This window comes from Loxodonta africana, chromosome 9 (assembly GCF_030014295.1).
Source record: "Loxodonta africana isolate mLoxAfr1 chromosome 9, mLoxAfr1.hap2, whole genome shotgun sequence".
NCBI lineage: Eukaryota > Metazoa > Chordata > Mammalia > Proboscidea > Elephantidae > Loxodonta > Loxodonta africana.
The window spans coordinates 40,457,416-40,479,180 of record NC_087350.1 but is presented as its reverse complement, the minus strand read 5'-3'; the positions used below and the strand labels follow the sequence as shown (position 1 = coordinate 40,479,180).

General features: G+C 39.2%; 1 protein-coding gene across 2 annotated transcripts in view; it reads right to left on the bottom strand.

The window, feature by feature from the left end:
* Positions 1-21,765, bottom strand: part of TRPM3 (transient receptor potential cation channel subfamily M member 3) — a 996,165-nt gene that overhangs the window by 237,910 nt on the left and 736,490 nt on the right. For both annotated transcript variants that reach the window (XM_023544757.2, XM_064291228.1), the window contains exon 7: positions 20,250-20,424. In XM_023544757.2, the coding sequence (XP_023400525.2) occupies positions 20,250-20,424 (175 nt within the window). The remainder of the gene's footprint in view (positions 1-20,249; positions 20,425-21,765) is intronic.

The following is a 21,765-nucleotide window of genomic DNA, read 5'->3' as shown; positions in this document are numbered from 1 at the left end:
GATGAATAATATTCAGTTCTAGCCTCAGGAAACTCACAGGGCTATGTGTTATATGTTTTAATAGTCTATACTAGGTAACAAACTACTCTAAAACTTAGTGGTAAAAAATAGCATTTATTTATGATGTCCATGGCTTTATGGGTCAGGAATTCAGGCAGGGCACAACGGAGATGACTTATCTCTGCTCCATGATATTCAGGGCATTAAGTTCAGTGGCTTGAGTGGGTGGAATGGCTCAACTGGGGTCATATGTCCGGAGCCTCAGTTCTTCTCCGTTCAGTGTCTGCTGGGGCTGGAATGTCCAAGGTGGCTCCTTCACTTCCCAGTCTAGTACCTGGCCTGGGCTGGGCTGAAAGAGCTGAGGACTGGCTAGCATGGCTCTCTCTTTGGTGGTTGCAGGCTAGATGCACTTTTAGACTCTCCTCCTAGAGTGCGAGGGTTCAGAGAGAGTGGCCTAAGAGGCCCAGGTAGAAAATGCAAGACTTCTTATGACTTAGCCTCTGAAGTCCCAGAATGTCATTTGCTTGCATTTCACTGATCAGGCAAGGCACTAAGAGCAGTCCAGATTCAAGAGGAGTGAAAGAATAGATGCCATCTCTTGATGAAAGGCATCAATATAGAGACAGCGAAGGAACTGATGTGATAATCTTGGAGATAAGGAGCGACTACTGATGTGACACTTTGAGGCAGTGATTTTTTCTGTGTCGTTGTTAGGTGCCCTTGAGTCGGTTCCGACTCATAGTGACCCCATGCACAACAGAATGAAGTGCTGCCCGGTCCTGAGCCATCTTCACAATTGCTGCTATGCTTGAGCCCATTGTTGGAGCCACTGTGTCAATCCATTTCACTGAGGGTCTTCCTTCCTTCTTTTCTATATTTCTGTGATAAAAAGCCTCAGCTGCTTTACTTTGAATTCTCTTTTAACAGCTGATTATGAGAACCACCATTTTTCCTTAAAAGTGAGTCTGATCACTCATAAATCTTTTCAAAATATGATTGCTGATTCTTTGTATGTTGTTGTTGTTGTTGAGTGCCATCCAGTTGGTTCTGACTCAGAGACCCTACATACAACAGAATGAAACACTGCCTGGTCTTGTGCCATCCTCACAATCATTGCTATGCTTGAGCCCATTATTACAGCCTCTATGTCCATCTCGTTGAGGGACTTCCTCTCTCTTGCTGACCTTCTACTTTACCAAGCATGATGTCCTTCTCCAGGGACTGGTCCCTCCTGATAACATGCTCAAAATACAGGGGATGAAGTCTCCCCATCCTCACTTCTAAGGAGCATTCTGGCTGTACTCCTTCCAAGACATATTTGTTCATTCTTCTGGCAGTCCATGGTATATTCAGTATTCTCTGCCAATACCATAATTCAAAGGTATCAATTCTTATTTGGTCTTCTTTATTCATTGTTCAGCTTTCACATGCGTATATGGCCATTGAAAATACTATCACTTAGGTGCACCTTAATCTTCAAGGTGACATCTTTGCTTTTTAACACTTTAAAGAGATCTTTTGCAGCAGATTTGCCCAATGCAATGTGTCTTTTGATTTCTTGTCTGCTGCTTCCATGGGCATTGATTGTAGATCCAAGTAAAATGAAATCCTTGACAATTTCAATATTTTCTCCGTTTATCATGATGTTGCTTATTGGTTCAGTTGTGAGGATTTTTGTTTTCTTTATATTGAGGTGTAATTCATACTGAAGGCTATGGTCTTTGATCTTCATCAGTAAGTGCTTCAAATCCTCTTTGCATTCAGCAAGGTTGTGTCATGTGTATATCGAAGGTTGTTAATGAGTCTTCCTCCAATCCTGATGCTATGTCCTTCTTATATAGTCCAGCTTCTCAGATTATTTGTTCAGTGTACAAACTGAGTAAGTATGGTGAAAGGATACAACACTGACACATGCCTGTCCTAGTTTTAAACCATGCAGTATCCTCTTGTTCTGTTTGAATAAGTGCCTATTGGTCTGTATACAGATTCCTCGTGAGCACAATTACGTGTTCTGGAATTTCCATTCTTTGCAGTCTTATCCATAATTTGTTATAATCTACACAGTCAAATGCCTATGCATAGTCAATAAAATACATGTAAACATTTTTCTGGTATTCTCTGCTTTCATCCAAGATCCATCTGACATCAGCAATGATATTCCTCATTCCTCGTCCTCTTCTGATTCCAGTTTGAATTTCTGGCAGTTCTCTGTGGGTGTACTGTTGTGACCACTTTTGAATTATCTTCAGCAAAATTTCACTTGCATGTGATATTAATGATATTGTTCAGTAATTTTCGCATTCTGTTGAATCACGTTTCTTTGGAATGGGCACAAATATGGATTTCTTCCAGTGAGTTGGCCAGGTAGTTGTCTTCCAAATTTCTCGGCACAGACAAGTGAGCATCTCCAGTGCTGTGTTCCTTTGTTGAAACATCTCAAGTGGCATTTTGTCAATTCCTGGAGCCTTGTTTTTTTGGCAATGCCTTCAGAGCAGCTTGGACGTCTTCCTTCAGTACCATCGGTTCTTGATCATACTCTAGCTCCTGAAATGGCTGAATGTCAACGAATTTTTTGACTCTTGTGTATTCCTTCCATCTTCTTTTAATGCTCCCTGTGTTGCAGGATCCCCATAGAATCCTTCAATATTGCAACTTGAAGCTTGAATTTTTTGTTCAGTTCTTTCAGCTTGAGAAATGCTAAGAGTGTTCTTGCCTTTTGGTTTTCTAACTTCAGGCCTTTGCACATTTCATTATAATACTTTCCTTTGTCTCTTGAGGCTCCTTTTGAAATCTTCTGTTCAGCTCTTTTACCTCATCATTTCTTCCACTTACTTTAGCTGCTCTATATTCCAGAGCAATTTTTAGAGTCTCTTCTGACATCCATTTTGGTCTTTTCTTTCTTTCTTGTCTTCTTAATGACCTTTTGTTTTCTTCATGTATGATGTCCTTGATGTCATCCCACAACTCATCTGGCCTTTGGTCATTAATGTATAGAAACTGTAAATATTTTCTCCTTCTGATCTGGAGGTCTATACTTTCAAAAGAAATGAAAGAATCTGAAGTATCAATAACAAAATTATTGTGATTCACAATTACTCACAATAATTCAGATTTAGAGCCAACTTACATTTTCTTTTTTTGGTTTATGTACCAGGTATGAGCCCTGGTGGCACAGTGGTTAAAAGCTCAGCTGCTAACCAAAACGTCAGCAGTTTGAATCTACCACTTCCTCCTTGGGAACCTTATGGGGCAGTTCTATTCTGTCCTATAGGGTCACTATGAGTTGGATCAACTCAACAGCAAGGGGTTTTGGTTTATGTACCAAGTGGAGTCCCTGGGTGGTGCAAATGATTAACATACGCAGTTGCTAACTGAAAGGTTGGCAATTGGGATCCATCTAGAGGTGCCTCCGAAGAAAGGCCTGGTGATCTACTTCCAAAAAATCAGCAATTGAAAACTTTGTGGAGCCCAGTTCTACTCTGATACACATGGGGTCACCATGAGTCATGTCAAGTTGGCTTGAGAGCAACTGGTTAACTGGTTATGTACCTGGTATTTATGTTAGGCTTTTGGCCCCAGGCATGAACTTTTTTCAGGGATAACACCATCACATTTTGTCCTTATTAAATGATGTATGTAAGGGACATCATTCACTAATATATACAACATGCTTGATTCAACCTTTAAGGCGCAAGATCAATGGAGTATTTGTTTGATGCCCTAATCTCACTTTGAGATTTGTTTAAAGGGGTAAAGCAACAACAGCCTCTGTTGGCTTGGGCAGTCCCGCCAGGAACCCAGTAACAGGGAAACCTGACTTTCTAAAACACTGTTCCAGTCTACCTCATTCTCAACCCATCTTGGTTTGGGCCTTCATCATAACTTATCCAGATGGAGCCAACAGGTCTTAATTGATCTTTCATCTACCCTCCTCCAATCCATTCCTCACAGCACAGCGCTGACTGAATGGTTCTTATACAAAGCAAACATGATTCTATCACATTCTTAAAACCCTGCAATAGCTTCCCATCACTAGCAAGATAAAATTGCAACTAGTGCACAGCATTTAAGGTTGTCATAGTCTTCCTTCCCAGCTAGGCTCATCTCCTATCACTCACACATACCCCATGAAATACTGGCATCTCCCAACCCTTGTATGTCTATGCCCTTGTACTTGTGGTACCGTCTGCTTGGAATACTTTCTGCTCATCACTTAAAACTCATCCTTCCAAACTCAGCTTGATACCCACTTCCTTTGTGAAAGAAAGTCTCTGATGACCACTTCCTGGTATTCCCATGGTACTTGGTACATATTGCTACAGTTATTCTGTTGCATGGAATTGATTTATTCACATGTTTATCCTCCTCTGGTAGACTATGGTCTCCTTGAAATAGTGATTTCATCTTTATCCTGCCTGCTCTTTAAGCTTTAGTAAGTGTACAGTTCAATATTGCCTCTAAAAGAATGTGGATTAATTGATTGAATGAGTAGCTGCTTGCTTTGCTATTTTCCCATGCCCCTTTGTGCTTCATGTTGAAATAGACTTCCAGCCTATTTTGGGAAATGGGAGAAGTGGCATAGAGTTATTACATCCCCCATCCCCAGTAATTTTATTTTCTTGATCTTTTTTCTTTTAATTAGAATTTATCTCTAAGGACTATTCTCGGCTTCTGCCAATCTTTCTTTAAACCTACAGGGTGTTCAGAAATGAATTGGCAACCCAACTGAAGATTCTCTATTTGGTTTTATTTCTGGAGCCTATTTTTTTTCCCCTTTGAGTCATTTTGTAGCTCTAGTCAGGGGCAGATTCTTATTCACCTGTGTCTATCCCATAATGCTTAGGGCAATGTCTTGCCCATAAAGTGCTCAATAAGTGTTTGGACATTTTAAGAATTTCAGTGATATTCAAGATAATTTCCCTCACATACCTTGATGGTTTTGACAACTGGAAGTAATTTATATCATATAAAAAATTAACATAACATGTACATCTATATTTTTTTCAATTAACTCATGGCCATAAGTGGGAGGGGTAAGGTCAGTTTTACAATCTGCTACAGATGATGGAGTTACATAATTTAGGCACTCTGATATGGTGCTTTTGGTTGGAATTCAGCTCCTTTATTTTCTAGTTGAGGGAAATGATGCAAGCTAATTTCTTTAAGCCTAGATCTTATCTGTTAAGTGGGGGTAGTATATGTATTTTAAAGATGATGTATTTGGAAAAAAAAAAAAGATTATGTATGAAAGTAACCTACAGTTGCTCCAAGCACATCGTAGATATTTAACAAATGGCTTTTTTTTTTTTTTTAATTGTTTTTGAGTACTCTGTGCTGCTTAGCTCAAAGCTGAAACAGAGTACCTGGTGTGCTGACTAGAGGACGGCACGCAACAGAGAAAGACTCAATTATTTCTATAAAAGTTGGATGAAGCAGGTTTGTGAATGGGATAGAGAAGTCCATGATTCAAAATCACTTAGCCAGAGCATCAAGAGGGAAGAGCGGATTAGCTCTTGGATCATATTCATTAAGGTTATACAAAATGGAATAAATGGATATTAAGATTCTCTAAAACCATCACTCTTAGATAATTTTATGTCATCTTGAAGTCAAACAGGTGTGAGGATCAGAACTATTACTTGATTGTGACCTTCTCCTGAAGCTAGACTTTCATGTTTCTGAAGTGTGTACGTTCTAGGAAAGGTGCTAATCTGAAAAATCTCCTGAGCAATTTGAAGTTCTGGATAAAGGAATGATACAACTTTAGAGCAATCATTTTTACAGATGAAGAATCTGAGGCCTTCAGAGGTGAACGGACTTGCTTACGATTATGTAGCTGATAAGTGTCCAAGCTGGACATAGAGGACAAGAGAGTCAGGAAGGAAGAATCTCTAACAATGAATTACATTAACCTAAACATACAGACTCAACTCAACGTATTAATGTAAAGTTGGTGATTTGTTATTTAAGTGACCGGATGCAGGCTGCGATGTCTTCAGTTTTATCCCTAAGACGGGACATCATATATCTTATGTGTGAGAAGGCTCAGAAATGTGATTTTAAGGGTTTGCTGCTTTCCAAGAATTACTCCCCCAGCTTGTCAGATGCCCAAAATTCCTTCTAAGTAATTATTTTGTCCAACAATTAGAAGCCCTAAGAGCAACTCTTGGAGTAAGTGATGGCTCATGTTAAACTCACACTTGATTATAAGTGACATGACAGTCATTTTCAGAAAGCACTAGTTAGAATGAAACATAGGGAAGGATCCAACAGAGGAGACAAACTAAGTAGATTACTTTGCCCCACTTTTTACTGAGGATCAACTCCAGGTACAGACAGCCTCTATCTTAAGGCTGTGAGAAATCGTACCTGCAGTCTTGCTTTAGCATCTAGCCTAGAAAGCTTGTTCTTTTGGGGTTTTCTTTAGTATCTGCCTAGCAACATGGGGTAGTTAACTCATTGCCGTTGAAGTCAAGTCGATTCCGACTCATAGCAACCCTACGGGACAGAGCAGACCTGCCCCATAGGGTTTCCAAGGAGCGGCTGGTGGATTTGAACTGCTGACCTTTTACGTTAGCAGCCGAGCTCTTAACTACTGCGCTACCAGGGCTATCTGTTGGTTGGATAAAAGAATGTAATTATTCACCTAAAATGCACACACACAAATGTAATTAAAACATGAAGGGAGCAATGTCAAATAACACTGGAAATTTGTCAGACATTTAAGGGTCCCCAGTTTGGTGGAACCCAACTGTAGAAACTCTAGAGCTGTGCTACCCATGCAGCCAATACAGCCACTGGCCACATGTGGATATTTAATTTTCATTAAAATGATATAAAATAAAACGATTCAGTTTCCTGGTCATACTAACCTAGTATGAGTGCTCTAAATGGCCACATGTGGTTAGTGGCTATCCTATTGGGCAGTACAGATACAGAACATTTCCATCATTGCGGGAAGTTCCATTGAACAAGCGCTGTTCTTGAGGCAGACTGCCAAACTCTCAACCTTAGGCAGGGACTAGCAGGACATTGAGGTGAAAAATCTTGGAAAGTGTTGGCTGGTGCCTGTGGTGATATGTTCCTGCAATTTTCTCTTCTTCCCCTTGCCTTGAGTTATGAATGTTCCCAAGTGTATCAAATGAAGTGTTGCTGAAGAAGACAGGAACTGAACATGGCCAGTTAGCGACTGTGCCATAAACTATCAAGGAAAGTAAGTCCTCTGAGTTTATTCCAAGTGAAATCCCATCAGTGAACATTGCACATAACCAGGCCAGAAGAATAGTCAAATTTTTATTTATTTAGGCCCTGTGTAGAAGACAGAATCAGAGCTGGTCTGATATGTGAGCTCCCTGGGCACCCGTTCAAGTGACATGCTCTCAACGTTGGTCCAACATTTATTCAGATGAGAAGTTACCAGCACGTGATGAAAGCTGGGTGCAGCCCTCAGCCTCTGCTTTACTGTTGTGAACAATTCAGCTCTGGGGCAAACAAACTGAAACCTCTGCAGTTACTGGGTCCCATCTTCCCAGGAGGCCATAATGGTGTAGCTGCTAAGAACACAGCTCCCAGCCCCAATCTGCCTGGGCAGAAGACTGTCTAACTATGAGATGTTGGGCAAGTTTCCTGATCTTTCTATTCCGAATTTCCTCATTTAGAAAATGGGGATAATAGTAATGATAACCAAAAAACCTTGACCCACTGATGTCGAGGCAATTTTGACTCATAGCAACCCTATAGGGCAAAGTAGAACTGCCCCATAGGGTTTCCAAGGCTGTAAATCTTTAAGGAAGCAGACTGCCACATCTTACTCCTGCAGAGCGACTGGTGGGTCTGAACTTCTGACCTTCCAGTTAGCAGCTGAGCACTGTAACCACTGTGCCACCAGGGCTTCTCAATAATAATGATAGTGTTTATAAAATAAAGTATTTAGATCAAGCTTTTGTTTGTAGAAGCTTTAAAAGGTATTTATTTCAGTTCCCTAAGCATGCTTTTGGGATGAATATGTAAGTAATTTGTCAACCCTATAATCTATTCTGTGAGATGTTAGGGTAAATATAATTTTCCTATTTTTGTTATTTTTCTGTGATGGATTCTTTTTTAAGTGTTTTCAGCAAATTATTCTTTCTTATACATTTTCCATAGGGAACTGCTCAGCTGACTTGTCCCTTAGTCCAGCTCCAAACAGTATTCCACATTAAAAAGCTTCTTACCCTTGATATCCTATGCATAATGCCTGTGTGGAAAGGCCATTGGAGAAATTCAAAAACTGATGCCATTTACCATGTTGATCAAAATCGACTATTTCCTTTGCTTGCCCTGAGTATCTTTTAGGCAGATGGGTTTCTTATTTTTTTTTCCCATTGGTTTTATAATTCAGTCCAGTACTGTGATTGCCTGGTAGTAACACATGGGAGTGTCTGTAAGAATCTGGCTTCATTCTAGGGCACAAGGGAACACTCACGGCATGTTGACTTTCTCTGCCTACAGTGGACGGTATTAAGCTATCCCAGTACTCTTTCCTCTGAGCCCAGATGTGGCCTCATAATCATTCTCAACATATCATTCTAGGAAGCCACTACCAGTTGATTGGAGTTGACACTCAAGATGTAAACTGTTTGCCATCCCTGCACTAAACCAAAAAACCAAACCCATTGCCATCGAGTCGATTCCGAATCATAGCAACCCTATAGGACAGAGTAGAACTGCCCCATGGGATTTCCAAGAAGTGCCTGGTAGATTCAAACTGCTGACCTTTTGGTTAGCAGCCGTAGCACTTAACCGCTACCCCACCAGGATTTCCATCCCTGCTCTAGAGATAATAAAATCTCAAATATACTAGCAAATGGTGGAAACCAAGAGGACCATCGGTTTAGAGGACTCCAAATTCTAGGTCTGTCTCTGTGGCACTGAACTACGGCTTCCATCCACGCAGAGGAGTGTATTCTTTATTGTTTACTCAAGCCGTTTCGGAGGCTCTGCTTGCTGATGGGCATTTGCTTTGCTTTGAATATATGCAAAAACATGTCTATCAATTCTAGGAAAATAAAAGGCTTTGTTGAAACTGAACGGAGACTTTTCTAGAAAGCAGAAGTATAGACTTGAGTTAACCCTGAAATCCTATTTTAATGCATCTTAGTGTTTCTCTGGCTGAAGACGCTTTTATAGCAGGTGCCATTGCTGTTTGTAGGTTTCATAAACCCTATAGTCAGTAATCAACATCTGAGAATTGCATGGAGAATCTGGGGGGAATCCTTTAAGAACATACATCTCAAAGATGTTAATCTACTATATTTCTGGCAAAGGCAGGTTCTAACGTCAGCCAAGTTGACTCAAAATTCATTTCTTTTTAGGTAGAGGGATTAAATACTAGGACATTTTATTATATGAGCCTCACTCAGATGAGTTTTAAATGTATTTGTGGTTTTTAAAGCCCTTGCTACCTCTTTTCATGAGAGGTTATGTCAACAGAATTTCAGAGAAAAATTTTTCAGAAATTTAGTAGGTAAATAAATGCATGAGTATGTGACAATCAACTGAAATCCATTATTCTGTGATGAAGATTTTTTAATGGTTTCCAATTTGGTGTAGGATACAAGGTGATTGTGGTAACAATGACTAAACAGTTCTCAAGTAACTAATATGTGGATGGTTTGTGTATATAATTTATTACTATTATTATTAGTAATAGAACTGGGTTAACCATTTAATACTGAATAATCCATTTATTCTGCTCTCACCACCCTATGAATTAGGTAATATTTTTATTCCAATTTTTTATTTTTCAGTTGAGGAATTTAAACTTAGAGGATTTAAATACTTATTAGCAAGTGACAGAGGAGTCAGGCATGCTAATGGGTAAATTAAAATTCTCTGTTTATTCTTTTAATACATATATATTCAGGAATTCCACATGAAAGACAGCTCACTTGGAGCTGAAAAGGCCATGAGGAGAAGGGAATAGAAGGAGGGATTGATTATGGGTCATTTCATTCAGGTCTTGAAGAATGGGTTAGAGTTTGTCAAGTAGGGGGAAAGGAGGGCTGGGCAAGGAGGATCTTCCTGAGTAAAGAGTATATGTTAAGGCAGGGAGGCCAGTGATAGCATGATGCTTGGAGAGCAGTGGGAGGTCAATCCAGTGAGTTGTTGGGGGAATAGAAGGTTCATTCCGTAAGAAATGGGTCTAGAGAGAGGCTGGGGCCAGAATTAAAGTGTTTTGAGTCCAACCAAAGGATGTGGTCTTGACTTGTAGATTAGTGGTCTTTAGCTGGGTTCTACAAAGAATCCCTTGGGGATCTGAGGAGGAACTCCAGAGCTGCCTCAGAGCTGCATTAGCGGGTAAGAGCCAGGCAGGGAGAGGGAGGCTCTAGACCAGTGGTTCACAAAATGTGGTCCCTGAATGAGAAACACAGTGTTTCCTGGGTATTCCTTTGAAATGCGAATTCCCTGATCCCAGCAAAACTCTTTACTGAATTAGAAATTTTGGGGGTGATGCACAGCAATCTGTGTTTCACCAAGCCCTTTGGATAATTCTGATGCAAAATACTTGCTAGGCTACTAACTTAAAGGTTGGAAGTTCTGGTCCACTCGAAGGTACTTTGGAAGAAAAGCTTGGTATTCTGCTTCTAGAAAATCAGCCATTGAAAACCTTCTGGAGCACAGTTCTACTCTAAACACGCATGGGGTCACCATGAGTTGGAATTGACTCAGTGGCAACTGGTTAGTTGGTTGATAGAAGATACAGTTTAAGAACCACTGTTGCAGACCTTCCACCCCAGCTTTAACAGAGTAACTTATCTGTTTCATGGATTGCACTTCTCCCTGCAATTTCATTTGAGAAAGGACTCAGGGGCTTTAAAAAGTGAAAATAATTTTTATAGGCCATGGGGAGATAGATAGGGACTCTTTAATTGTCACCCATTGCAATTGTAACATCAAGGGAAACTGAGGTGGGAGCTTCTCATGGTGGTGTTAGTAATGACTGTACCTCTCAAAACAGCTGAGAGAATCATCACCTCTTTTTTTTTTCCTCTCTTTCACTTTTTAAATTGTCATACATTTTGAACTAGTCAGAAAATAATTTCCAAAAGAAATAAGGAAATAAGTGAACTAAATGCCCTTAAGAAATTGATGTAAATAAAAGCACTAACAGAGAAGTCTACCAAGCCTGTCAAAATGAGTACTTTTGTGGTATAACTTTCTATTCAAGGGAAGAATTTTCAAGTCCAACAGATGTTTGGAACAAAGAGCAGCTGTAGCTAAGAAAGAAATGAGGTGATTCACACTAAAAGTACTTTTCAAGTCATCTGAGTTCCAAGGACAACACTGGACAGAGGGCACAAAGTGATTATGGTAACACCTCACTGAATTGTGTGAGGAGAATGGACGTGAGAAGTAGAAACTGAAGCTAATTTTCTTGAAAACGCTGGAGAAGAACAAAGAGAAATCTAATTTCTATACATTTTAAAATGGTGTTTCTGAAAGTATGGTTCATGTACCACTCTCACTGGAATCAGCTCAGGTTCTGGTTTCAAGTAGTTTCCTGGGCCCCATCCCAGGTACATGAATCGGGATATTTGGGGGAACCTGCACCTTATAAAGCTCTCCAGGTGATTCTCAGGCCCCCTGAAATTTGTTAACCACAGGCTTATTTTGATTTTTTGTAAAACAAGTAGCCAAGAGTTTACTAGGAAAATCTCTGAGGAATTTTATTAATAGATACCCTTGAAATTTGGGCAGTGATGGACTGTGTAAACATTGCTTACAGTGGTTCTCTGAAAGGGGTTTCTTTATCATAATGGATTACCCAGCTATGTGTTTTTCTGATGTTTGCTGCTCATGTTCTAGGCCATGCTTTTCCCAATGAGCTTGGAGTTGAACAATCTGAAGTCAATTTAATCAACACAGGGAACAGATTGGCCAATTTAGGTAAATAAAACTTTTTCCCCTCAATGTAACTTTCTTCCATGAACTCTAGGTAAATTTTTAGCCAATGCTTCATTCTCCTCATGGTGACACACTATGGCAGGACCAAATAGTAAGCTATGAGGCGAAAATATTTCATTTTGTACTTTAATAAATGAATGGAGCCACTCTAGCCTTGTGGAGTTTGGATACAATGATATACGTGTCTGTATAGCTATTTCTTTATATATTCCTCAGAGGCGAAAAATTACAGTAATACTCCCTCCAGGAAACTTCCCCCATTTACTCCCACTTTTGCCTTCTCAGAACGCAGTCACTAATATCCAACTGAATATTATTTGTTATTATTTTAGTTCAAATGAGATTATGTCTCTTGAGGAAAAAGTTAAAACTTTTTTTCATAGAACCAGTAGTGACTGAAACAGGCATTCAAAAAATACCTGGTGACTGATTTTAAAAGCCACATTATCAGTTCTATTCTTGTCTTCACTTAGATTTTAAACACACATGAATGCATATAATCAAGTACACCTATTAAAAAAAAACAAAAAACAAAAAACCAACAACCAAACCCGTTGCTGTTGAGTCCGACTCATAGAGACCCTAAAGGACTGAGTAGAACTCCTGCATAGGGTTTCCAAGGAGCACCTGGTGGATTCGAACTGCTGACCTTTTTGTTAGCAGCCATAGCTCTTAACCACTCATAGCTCTTAACCGTCAAGCCATTAGGGTTTCCAAGTACATCTATAAACCAAAACCCATTGCCACTGAATCAACTCTGACTCATAGGAAACCCTGGTGGCGTAGTGGTTAAGTGCTGCAGCTGCTTACCAAAAGATCTGCAGTTCGAAACCACCAGGTGCTCCTTGGAAAATCTATGGGGGCAGTTCTACTCTGTTCTATAGGGTCATTATGTGTCAGAATTGACTGGATGGCAACAGGTTTAAGTACATCTGTAAGTATATATAATTAGTTACATATAATTAATTTAATTAAATTGAATTGAATACACACACATATACATATATAGGCACACACAAAATACCACAACACCGTACATAGACTTTATCCCTTTTACTCTTCCTTCAATCCTATTTGGATTGATCATTTTTTCTGTGTGAAGTTATATAAGAGTTATACAAGAGAGGGTCAAATGTTGGCTTTTTCTCTGTCATTTCAGTTGACCTGTATTTAGATCTACATTTGACGGAAAAGAGAAGGAGGAGAAAGACACTCATTATATTACCATTTTGTGGATAATTAACATACACTGTTCTCCTGAAAGGGAGCCCTACTGGAGCAGTGGTTAAGGGCTCAGCTGTTAAATGGAAGGTTGGAGGTTTGAACCCACAAGTCTTTCAGCCAGAGAAAGATGTGGCAGTCTGCTTCCATAGAGATTGTTGTTGTTGTTGTTGTTAGGTGCCCTTGAGTCAGTTCTGACTTGCAGCGACCTTATGTACAACAGAAGGAAACACTGCCTGGTCTTGCACCATCCTCATGATTGTTGTTATGCTTGAGCCTACTGTTGTAGCCACTGTGTCAACTCATCTCATCGAGGGTCTTCCTCTTTTTCATTGACCCTCTACTTTTCCAAGCATGATGTACTTTTCCAGGGACTGGTCCCTCGTGATATAATACGTCCAAAGTCTGTGAGATGAAGCCTCATCATCCTCGCTTCTAAGGAGCGTTCTGGCTATATTTCTTCTAAGACAGATTTGTTCGTTCTCTTGGCATTCCATGGTATATTCGGTATTCTTTGCCAACACCATAATTCAAAGGTATCAATCCTTCGGTCTTCCTTATTCCATAGAGATTACAGCCTAGGAAACCCTATGGAGCAGTTCTACTCTGTCCTATAGGGCCTCTATGAGTCGGAATCAACTTGACGAGACTCAAGCAATGAATTTTTACGAGTTCTCCTGAAAAGATTCTTGCCAGTAACTCCAGACTCAAGTGCTTTGTTCTCTGTGGTTTCGTAACCCTTTACACCTTTATTATAGCATATGCAACCCTACAGTTTTCTGTATTCATGGCTATGTTTTAATCTCCATCATAAGTCCTTGATGGTACCATGTCTTGTTCATCCCTCAACAATTCCATGCATATAGTAAGTAGGCACTCAATAATTGGTAACTAGGAAAACAGTTTACAAACACAACACTTAAATAAAGCCACTAGCATTCTTTATCTGTTCAAGACGTTTCCAAGGTTTCTTACTTCCTTTTTGAGATAGTTACAAAGCCGGATCAAGTTTTAATGTGATTTCTTATAGGAAATTCAAATTCCAGAAAACAGACAAGATACGAGGAAATTAACAAAAACTGTGAAAGGGACACTTGAAGTCAGCATATTTGATATTTGTTTCCTTCTTTCTCACTTGAAACTCCAATTATGTCTAAATCATGCTGGAATATAGACCACTGAGATGAAATACTTTCCGTGGCAGATTTTTTGCAGGCAAATGATAGAGCTTTAACGTCCCTTCAGTGTTAGATGGAAGAGTGTTTTGAGCAGCAGAAAACATTAGATGTCACTGCATAGAAAGACATCGATGGCAAAGGGGGTTGGTTTTTTTGGTTTGGGGAGTGCAGATGAGGAATTTAATGATAGTTTATACCTCGGTTTCTAAAATATCTCATTTCCTGGTGACTTTCTCCTGCGTTTGGTCATTCCATGCGTATTTGGAGAGAACAGAAACTTCTGCAATGTCTCTGCTAGTGTGTATAGTTACATAATCTGAAACCATACAGTGTATGTTTCCTTTCCCATCTTCAGTTGGTATACCATTTATGCCTTTGCTTCCCCCCAAAAAACCAAACCCGTTGCCATTGAATCGACTCATAGTGACCCTACAGGACAGAGTAAAACTGCCCCATAGGGTTTCCAAGGAGTGGCTGGTAGATGCAAATTGCTGGCCTTTTGGTTAGCAGCCACACGCTTTCTTTCAAATGAGGCAAACCAGATTTTTATTTGAAATATATTATCTATTCCCCTGTCCCCAAGGTAAGTCACTGACTCAAATTTTTCACAATGTTGTTGTGTGGCATCAAGTCAATTTCAACTCATACAGACCCTATAGGACAGAGTAGAACGACCCTCTCAGCTGCTAACTTGAAAGGTTTTTCACAGCATCTGATACAAATGTCATTGGCACATAAGAATGTGAACAGTCTCTTGAAGTTTGCCCCACTGATCATTTCCCCAAAATTATGAACAGACTATGCAAAGCTTTAAGACTTTCTGCTACTAGTACATTCTGCTTCTTGTTCTCTAGGATGTCTGAAAATTGTAAATCCAGATTATTTTTGGGACAAAGACTTCAAAATAAATGTATCAGTAACAAAATTTAGATGAATGAGGGGCAGCATCTGAGAACATGCCTTTTTCATGCTGACATTTTTCATTTGTGAAGTACTTGCTCACTGACTAATAAATGAGGGGCAAGCTCACATTTTCTCTGCAATCTGAGACTTAGGTTGACAATTACCAGGCAAAGTAATCTCTAATGTCAACTTCAGGGCCCTACATCCTGACAGGTGCTCCTGACTATGGGCAGTGCTGTTCACCTTGCTCCTTCAAAGAACATCACAGCAAATAATGGTATCTCTAGAATTTAATACCTTAGGTAACTTAGTTTGACCCAAAGAAGTTACCCACATAAAAAAGGACAAAAAAAAAAAGAAGACATATACAGTACATTAAACCAAAAACCAATCAAACCCATTACTGTTGAGTTGATTCTGACTCATAGCCACCCTATAGGACAGAGTAGAACTACCCAATAGGGTTTCCAAAGAGCAGCTGGTGGATTCAAACTGCTGACCTTTTGGTCACTAAAGCCTGAAGAATAGTTACTACATACATATTCTTATATATTTTACATAGTGTTATATATACTACTATACTTGGGTGGCATTAATCTATTTATTGTTTGTAGTGTTTAGTCCCTGGTGGAGCAGGTTAGCAGCTATGGCTGTTAACCAAAAACTCAGCAGTTGGAATCCACCAGCTGTTTCTTGGAAACCCTATGGGGCAGCTCTGCTCTGTCCTATAGGGTCGCTATGAGTCGGAATCGACGGCAACAGGTTTGGTTTAGTTTGGTTTTAGTGTTTAGTCATTCACAGTTTGGAAATAAAGTTTGACAATATTTGCAATATAGTTAGGAAAAGTGATTTGTGACGCATTCTAAACTACGACAGAAAGGAAATAGAAAACCAGTACAACTGTAAGGGGAAAAATGGGTTTGGACCACTTCCTTCAGGCAGTATATGCCACAAAGCAGAGATGGGGAATAAAAGATAAGAATTTAATTACAATCAGCTCTTAGTTTTTCCAAACACATTTGCATTGTGATACAGTCTGTTTTTTTCTACCTCAAGTAATCTCAGCTACAAAAAAAAAAAAAATCAGTTTTGTCAATTACGATTTGCTTCTAAAGTTATTCTTTCAAATTTATATTCTTGAAAGGTGGTTAATAACAGGAAGTTCAAAGACAAAATATATAAAGTTCACAATGGCTAAAAAAAAAAAAAGATGAGCAAATTTCATTCTGTCCTTCAAGATTGTAAAATGAAAAGCTGAATATACACATTTTTAGTTCTCTGGCCTGTATTATTTAACAACATATCAAATAAACACATATTTAAATTACTAACTTACTACAAAGTAAAAATCAATGATTTCAAAATCCTGATTCAGCTCTGACATAAAGGTTCCATCAACAGGGAGTGTCTGAATCCTACATCCAATTTAATATGCACAATCACACACATATATTTATATAGGGTTGTTATGAGTCAGAATCAATGGCCATGGGTTTATTTATTTTTTTTTAATTTGAACGTATAATTACGCATATATTTATTTGTAGTAAAATATGTTGGACTTTGTTGGAAATCCAAGTAGAGATCCTTCCTGGTGAATGAAGTCTCCGTGGGCCAATTCTTTTTTTAGCATAAAGAAAACACACTGTTGCAAAATCATGCTATTTGGAAATGATTCTTGAAATTGGCTGCACTAGTGTCACCACACAATTTCTTATCAAGAGAAATAAACATGGTTAATTCTGGCAGTTATCCAAATGGCACAGAGAAACATTCTGACTTGATTTTATCATGGCAAATTTATAGTTGCTTTCCTGGAGCAAATGCACACTTTTAGCATGACGCTGTATTTTGTATATATAGATTGGTAAATATAAAGCTGCTTTAGACTTCTTTTTTTAAGTAACCATTTCTGAATGTTTATTAAGGTTTTTAAAGTTTTAATTTCAAAAAGGGCCCAAGATATAAAATTGTATCTTAATTCCTTATCTCTACATTAGTTGTATGACTTCATATTCTTTGCTAATCAGCCATGGTTAAATGTTTATACAGATCCCGTATAAATCATGTTTTGCACATTTTCACCATGAAATAACTAGAACGAAAACTACCAATTAGAGTTAAAAGGGCATGGTATTTTTTTGGACATTTAATTTTAGGGTTGGAGTATAGCAGTCTGGGTAGAAGAAGGAAAAAGAGTCACATGACATAAGGCTGGTCAGCTTGAACATGGTTTACAGTCAGGAATGCATTGATTTTATCTTTTCGGCATACGCAGGATAAGAAAAAAAAATCAGAAATTATAAAAAAAAAAAAGAGAAAGAAAGCAGAAACTTAAGTGCTGTTGCCTGTTTAAAAGGAGGGTAAAGAAACCCTGGTGGTGTAGTGGTTAAGCGCTGTGGCTGGTAACCAAAAGGTTGGCATTTCGAATCTACCAGGTGCTCCTTGGAAACTCTGTGGGGCAGTTCTACTCTGTCCTATAGGGTTGCTATGAGTCAGAATTGACTTGAAGGCAGCGGATTTGGTTTTTTTTTTTTTTTGGTTGTCACTGGAGTACTATGAGAAACACTGAAGCATATATCACAAAACACATTTCATGAATTTTTATAATACACCAGAAAGAACCCTGGTCTGGGACTGTGGGCTGTGTGACCTGGGGTAAGTCACTTAGCTTGTCTGTGTATCTGTCCCTTGATTAAATAATCGAGGGTCCAATCCAGCTGTAAAATGGATAGCCTTTCTTCCATGTCAAAAGAGAACTAGAAAGGGCAATTTATCAAAGATTTGAACATTTTCAAGGTACACAAACCAAGATAATGACAAACAATAGGTACTAAATCTGGGCTTTCATTATGTATAAACCTAGGATACCTACAGTGTTGAGGTAAACAGTTTTTTTGTTGTTTTTAAATCAGTTTTCTGAAAAGGAAACAAGCATTCTGAATGCAAACTTCTGCCTATGTTGCATGAATACAATAAAATAATCGTAAACACTAGGAAGGAAGAATTAAGTGAAAGCTAAAAACTGTATAAATTCTTTATTTTTTTTAAAAGAAGTAATTTCTGCACTTAAAGCAATGAGAACTATGGCTCAAATTTTCATAAAAACAAAGCCCATTTGAGGATCTTGAAGTCTGGTTGATGGGAGATATGGAGACATTTGGGCAAAGCTCTCTTTTTTTTAGTTCCTCAGCTATAAAATAGACCCATACTAAGTAACAAAGAAGATAACAGTGATTTAACAAAATCTGAGCTAAATTTACAAGGAAGCAAATTCCAGCTTTGGGCTTGCAGTTAGCTTTTTGTGGGAGTATCAAAAGCTTTAACTGGGCCTGAAACCACTGGCCAGGTATTATTTTGCAACATTAAGCCTCATGCCTTTCACTATTCCTCATTTCACATATTTAGGGTTCATATTCTAACCAGGGAAGGGTGCTGTATTGATGAGTTTCCTGGAGTGCTGGGCCACTTGCAAAGACAGGGAAGGGGGTGCAGAGCGAAAGGATGGTGTTGAGTTGTCATGTGGAGTTCCAGTTGAGTCCCTTTATTTTAAGGCAGGTGGGGTAAGGGAGACGTGGAAGACAGAGTGTCCTGAAAAAGCGAGCTCACCTGTCATTTTTATTACATAATTACATGCTTGTCAGCTTACTAGCTTTGTGAGGGTGGAAGTAGTGTGTTATTCTTCTTTGCTATGAGTCAGAATCTACTCGACAGCAACGGGCTTGGCTTGGGCTTCTTTGCATGTCCAATGTTGAGCATGACACATGGCACCCAGTAGACATTTACTGTATATTTATAAAAGGCATGAATACACATGAATATATTAACTTGTTATATTCATATATTTTACATATGTATACATTAACATGTTAACTTTTCGTATATTTACAAAAAGTCTTAAATACAAGGTCCCCTTCTCCTGCAGGGTTCTGCTCTTCCACTAGTTTCTTTGTTCAGAAAATTAATTGGGTTAAGAAGTTCCTTATTTTAAAGCTTTGATGGCCCTCCCAGTTTTCCTCCTCAAACCCACCACACCTTGGGATGAATTACTTGGATCTAACAATCTGGACGCTATGAGTCGGAATTGACTCGATGGCACTGTGTTTTTTTTTTTTTTGGTTTTGAACAATCTGGAAACATGCCTGAATTTCTCTGTTCACCTAATGGTAATTTAGATTAGAGAAGAGGGCTGGCTGCAAAATGCAGCCCTCCTGGAGTTGGGGACCTTGGACTATTGAAAGCAGCATTAGGGGACTGCTAGACCAAGGAACCAGCTGCCATTAAGTCAACTACCACTCATGGTGACCCCATGTGTGTCCCCAGGTAGTGCAAATGGATAACACTCTTGGTTACTAACCAAAAGTTTGGAGGTTCAAGCCCATCCAAGAAAGGCCTTGGTGATCCACTTCTGAAAAATCAGCCATTGATAACTCTACTCTGACACTCGTGGGGTTGCCATGAGTAGGAGCTGACCAGACAGCAACTGCTTTTAGACCAAGGAAAGTGCATAAAGTGTTCAAGAGGAGATTATAAAGAATGAGAGTGGTTACCATTACAAAAAGTCTACTTTCCAAGTCAATCTAGAGGAAGCTGACAGAACAGCCACTCCAGCCTTTTATAATTTACTAAGATACACTATTCCAGTCTCATTAGCTGTGCTTCATGTGTTAAAGCCCAGTTCCTGCTTCTTGTGGTTGGGAGGAAGATGACAGAGAAGGAGAAAGGAAGAGAATGGAGACCATGTCCCATGAACTCCTCTTTTCTCCTGTCCTCTTTATTATCAGTATGCTCCAGTATCAGTATAGCTTTTATGAAATCTCTCACCTCGTAGAGTATTTAGAATATGTGGCCCTGCTCTTCATCACCACCCTCCATGACAAGTGTTTTTTTGACAACATGTTGTTAGTCTGTTTTAATGTGAGAGCTCGGCTACGGTAGTCCAAACTTTGAACACAGACTTTGAATCTAAAAGTCTATCATGGGTCCTCGTAAATTACCTACCCGCCTTCTTCTGAATACTTATGCCCAAATGCCAGGATGTCGGATGCCCGTCCGCTCCCATCACAGACAACAACAGGCACGGGAGGGGTGTCTCGAAGGTACTCCAGAACAATGGAGATCACATTGGGTCCTCCTTCCACAATGAGCGCCACCACTGGAACGCCTTGACCGATTCCTGTATTAAAAAAGGAAAAGAAAAGGAAAAAAAGAGAAAAGAACACAAAGCCAGCAAACCAAAGAAACAAAAAGAGAAACAAAAAGCACAAACTAAAATTACTGAGCACAGGGGAGGCAACAACATATGAATGGATAAAATACTGAGGGAAAATTTACAGAAAATCCTTTAGCAGGATTTCCCCACTAGAGTCTGTTTCATGTTGCCCTCCCCCAACATTCCCAGGGCGGTGGGGCCAGTGGAGGGACTGATAACCATACTTTATAGGAGAGGACCTAGGTGAGGAGAGGAAGGAACTGGTCAATAGATAGAGCACTGGGCCGGGAGCCAAAAGATAGGAAGCTAAATGCAATCTTAAGCAAATTCTCGCAATCCAATGCTTCAGTTTCCCTACATGAAAAATGAGAAGTTAAAAATTCCCATCTACCTGAAATTATCAGAGTGATAAGAAAATGCCTGAAAATATCCTTATGAGTCAACTGTTAGCTGGCTTGTTGGTTTATTTATTTCTGACCAGAGATGATCAGCTCCATCATTGATTCTTAGCACAATAGTCATAATAAATTACCCCTGAGACATGCATCTGCTGTGTGCCATTATTGAGTCCTTCCCTACTGAGCAAGGTGCCAGGCACGTGATGGTGTTCAGTAAAGATCTGTTGAATTCAGTTGAACTGAAGAGTTTTTACCAACGTTTTCTAAAGTATTTAAGCAATTTATGTTGAACCGTAAGAAACTGCTGCTTCCAGGTAAAAACTGAGATTTCAGCACCTGCATATGGTTCAACCTAACACATTGAAGGGAAGTATTAGAAACCAATGTCCACGAGAGACATGATGAGGAAGAAGTTAAATCCATTTTCAAGTGAATATGTCATCGTTGTTTACTGAATAACTTCCTTCTGCTTGATTTAGCATCACACACTATGTTCTCACCCCAGCTCCTCAGAATAGTTAGGGAATTAAGTCAGTACCATAAAAATGAGACTGTTTTGTAGGGCGTACAAAGCAGTTAACTAAAAAAAGAAATAATCAAAATACTGTAAATATGAACTAAAAAGCCCTTAGGAATCTCCTTCTCCTCCTCCCTATTTTGCTATGGTTTTATCTTGTATCAAGAAATTCTTTCCCAGTGAGAGAATATTAGCTTGTGGTTTGGCTTCTTGCACCATTTGTAAGAGATTTCATTTGATTTATGTGACCTGTTTCACTTTTAAAGTATAAGTACTTCAGTCTCCTAGGGTCTTATGTATTTTAACTCACTGTTTTGCATGCTTTGGTTTTCATCTTGAGCGACTGATGCAAATAGCTAGATACATGAAAATGGGTGCCATTTTGAATCT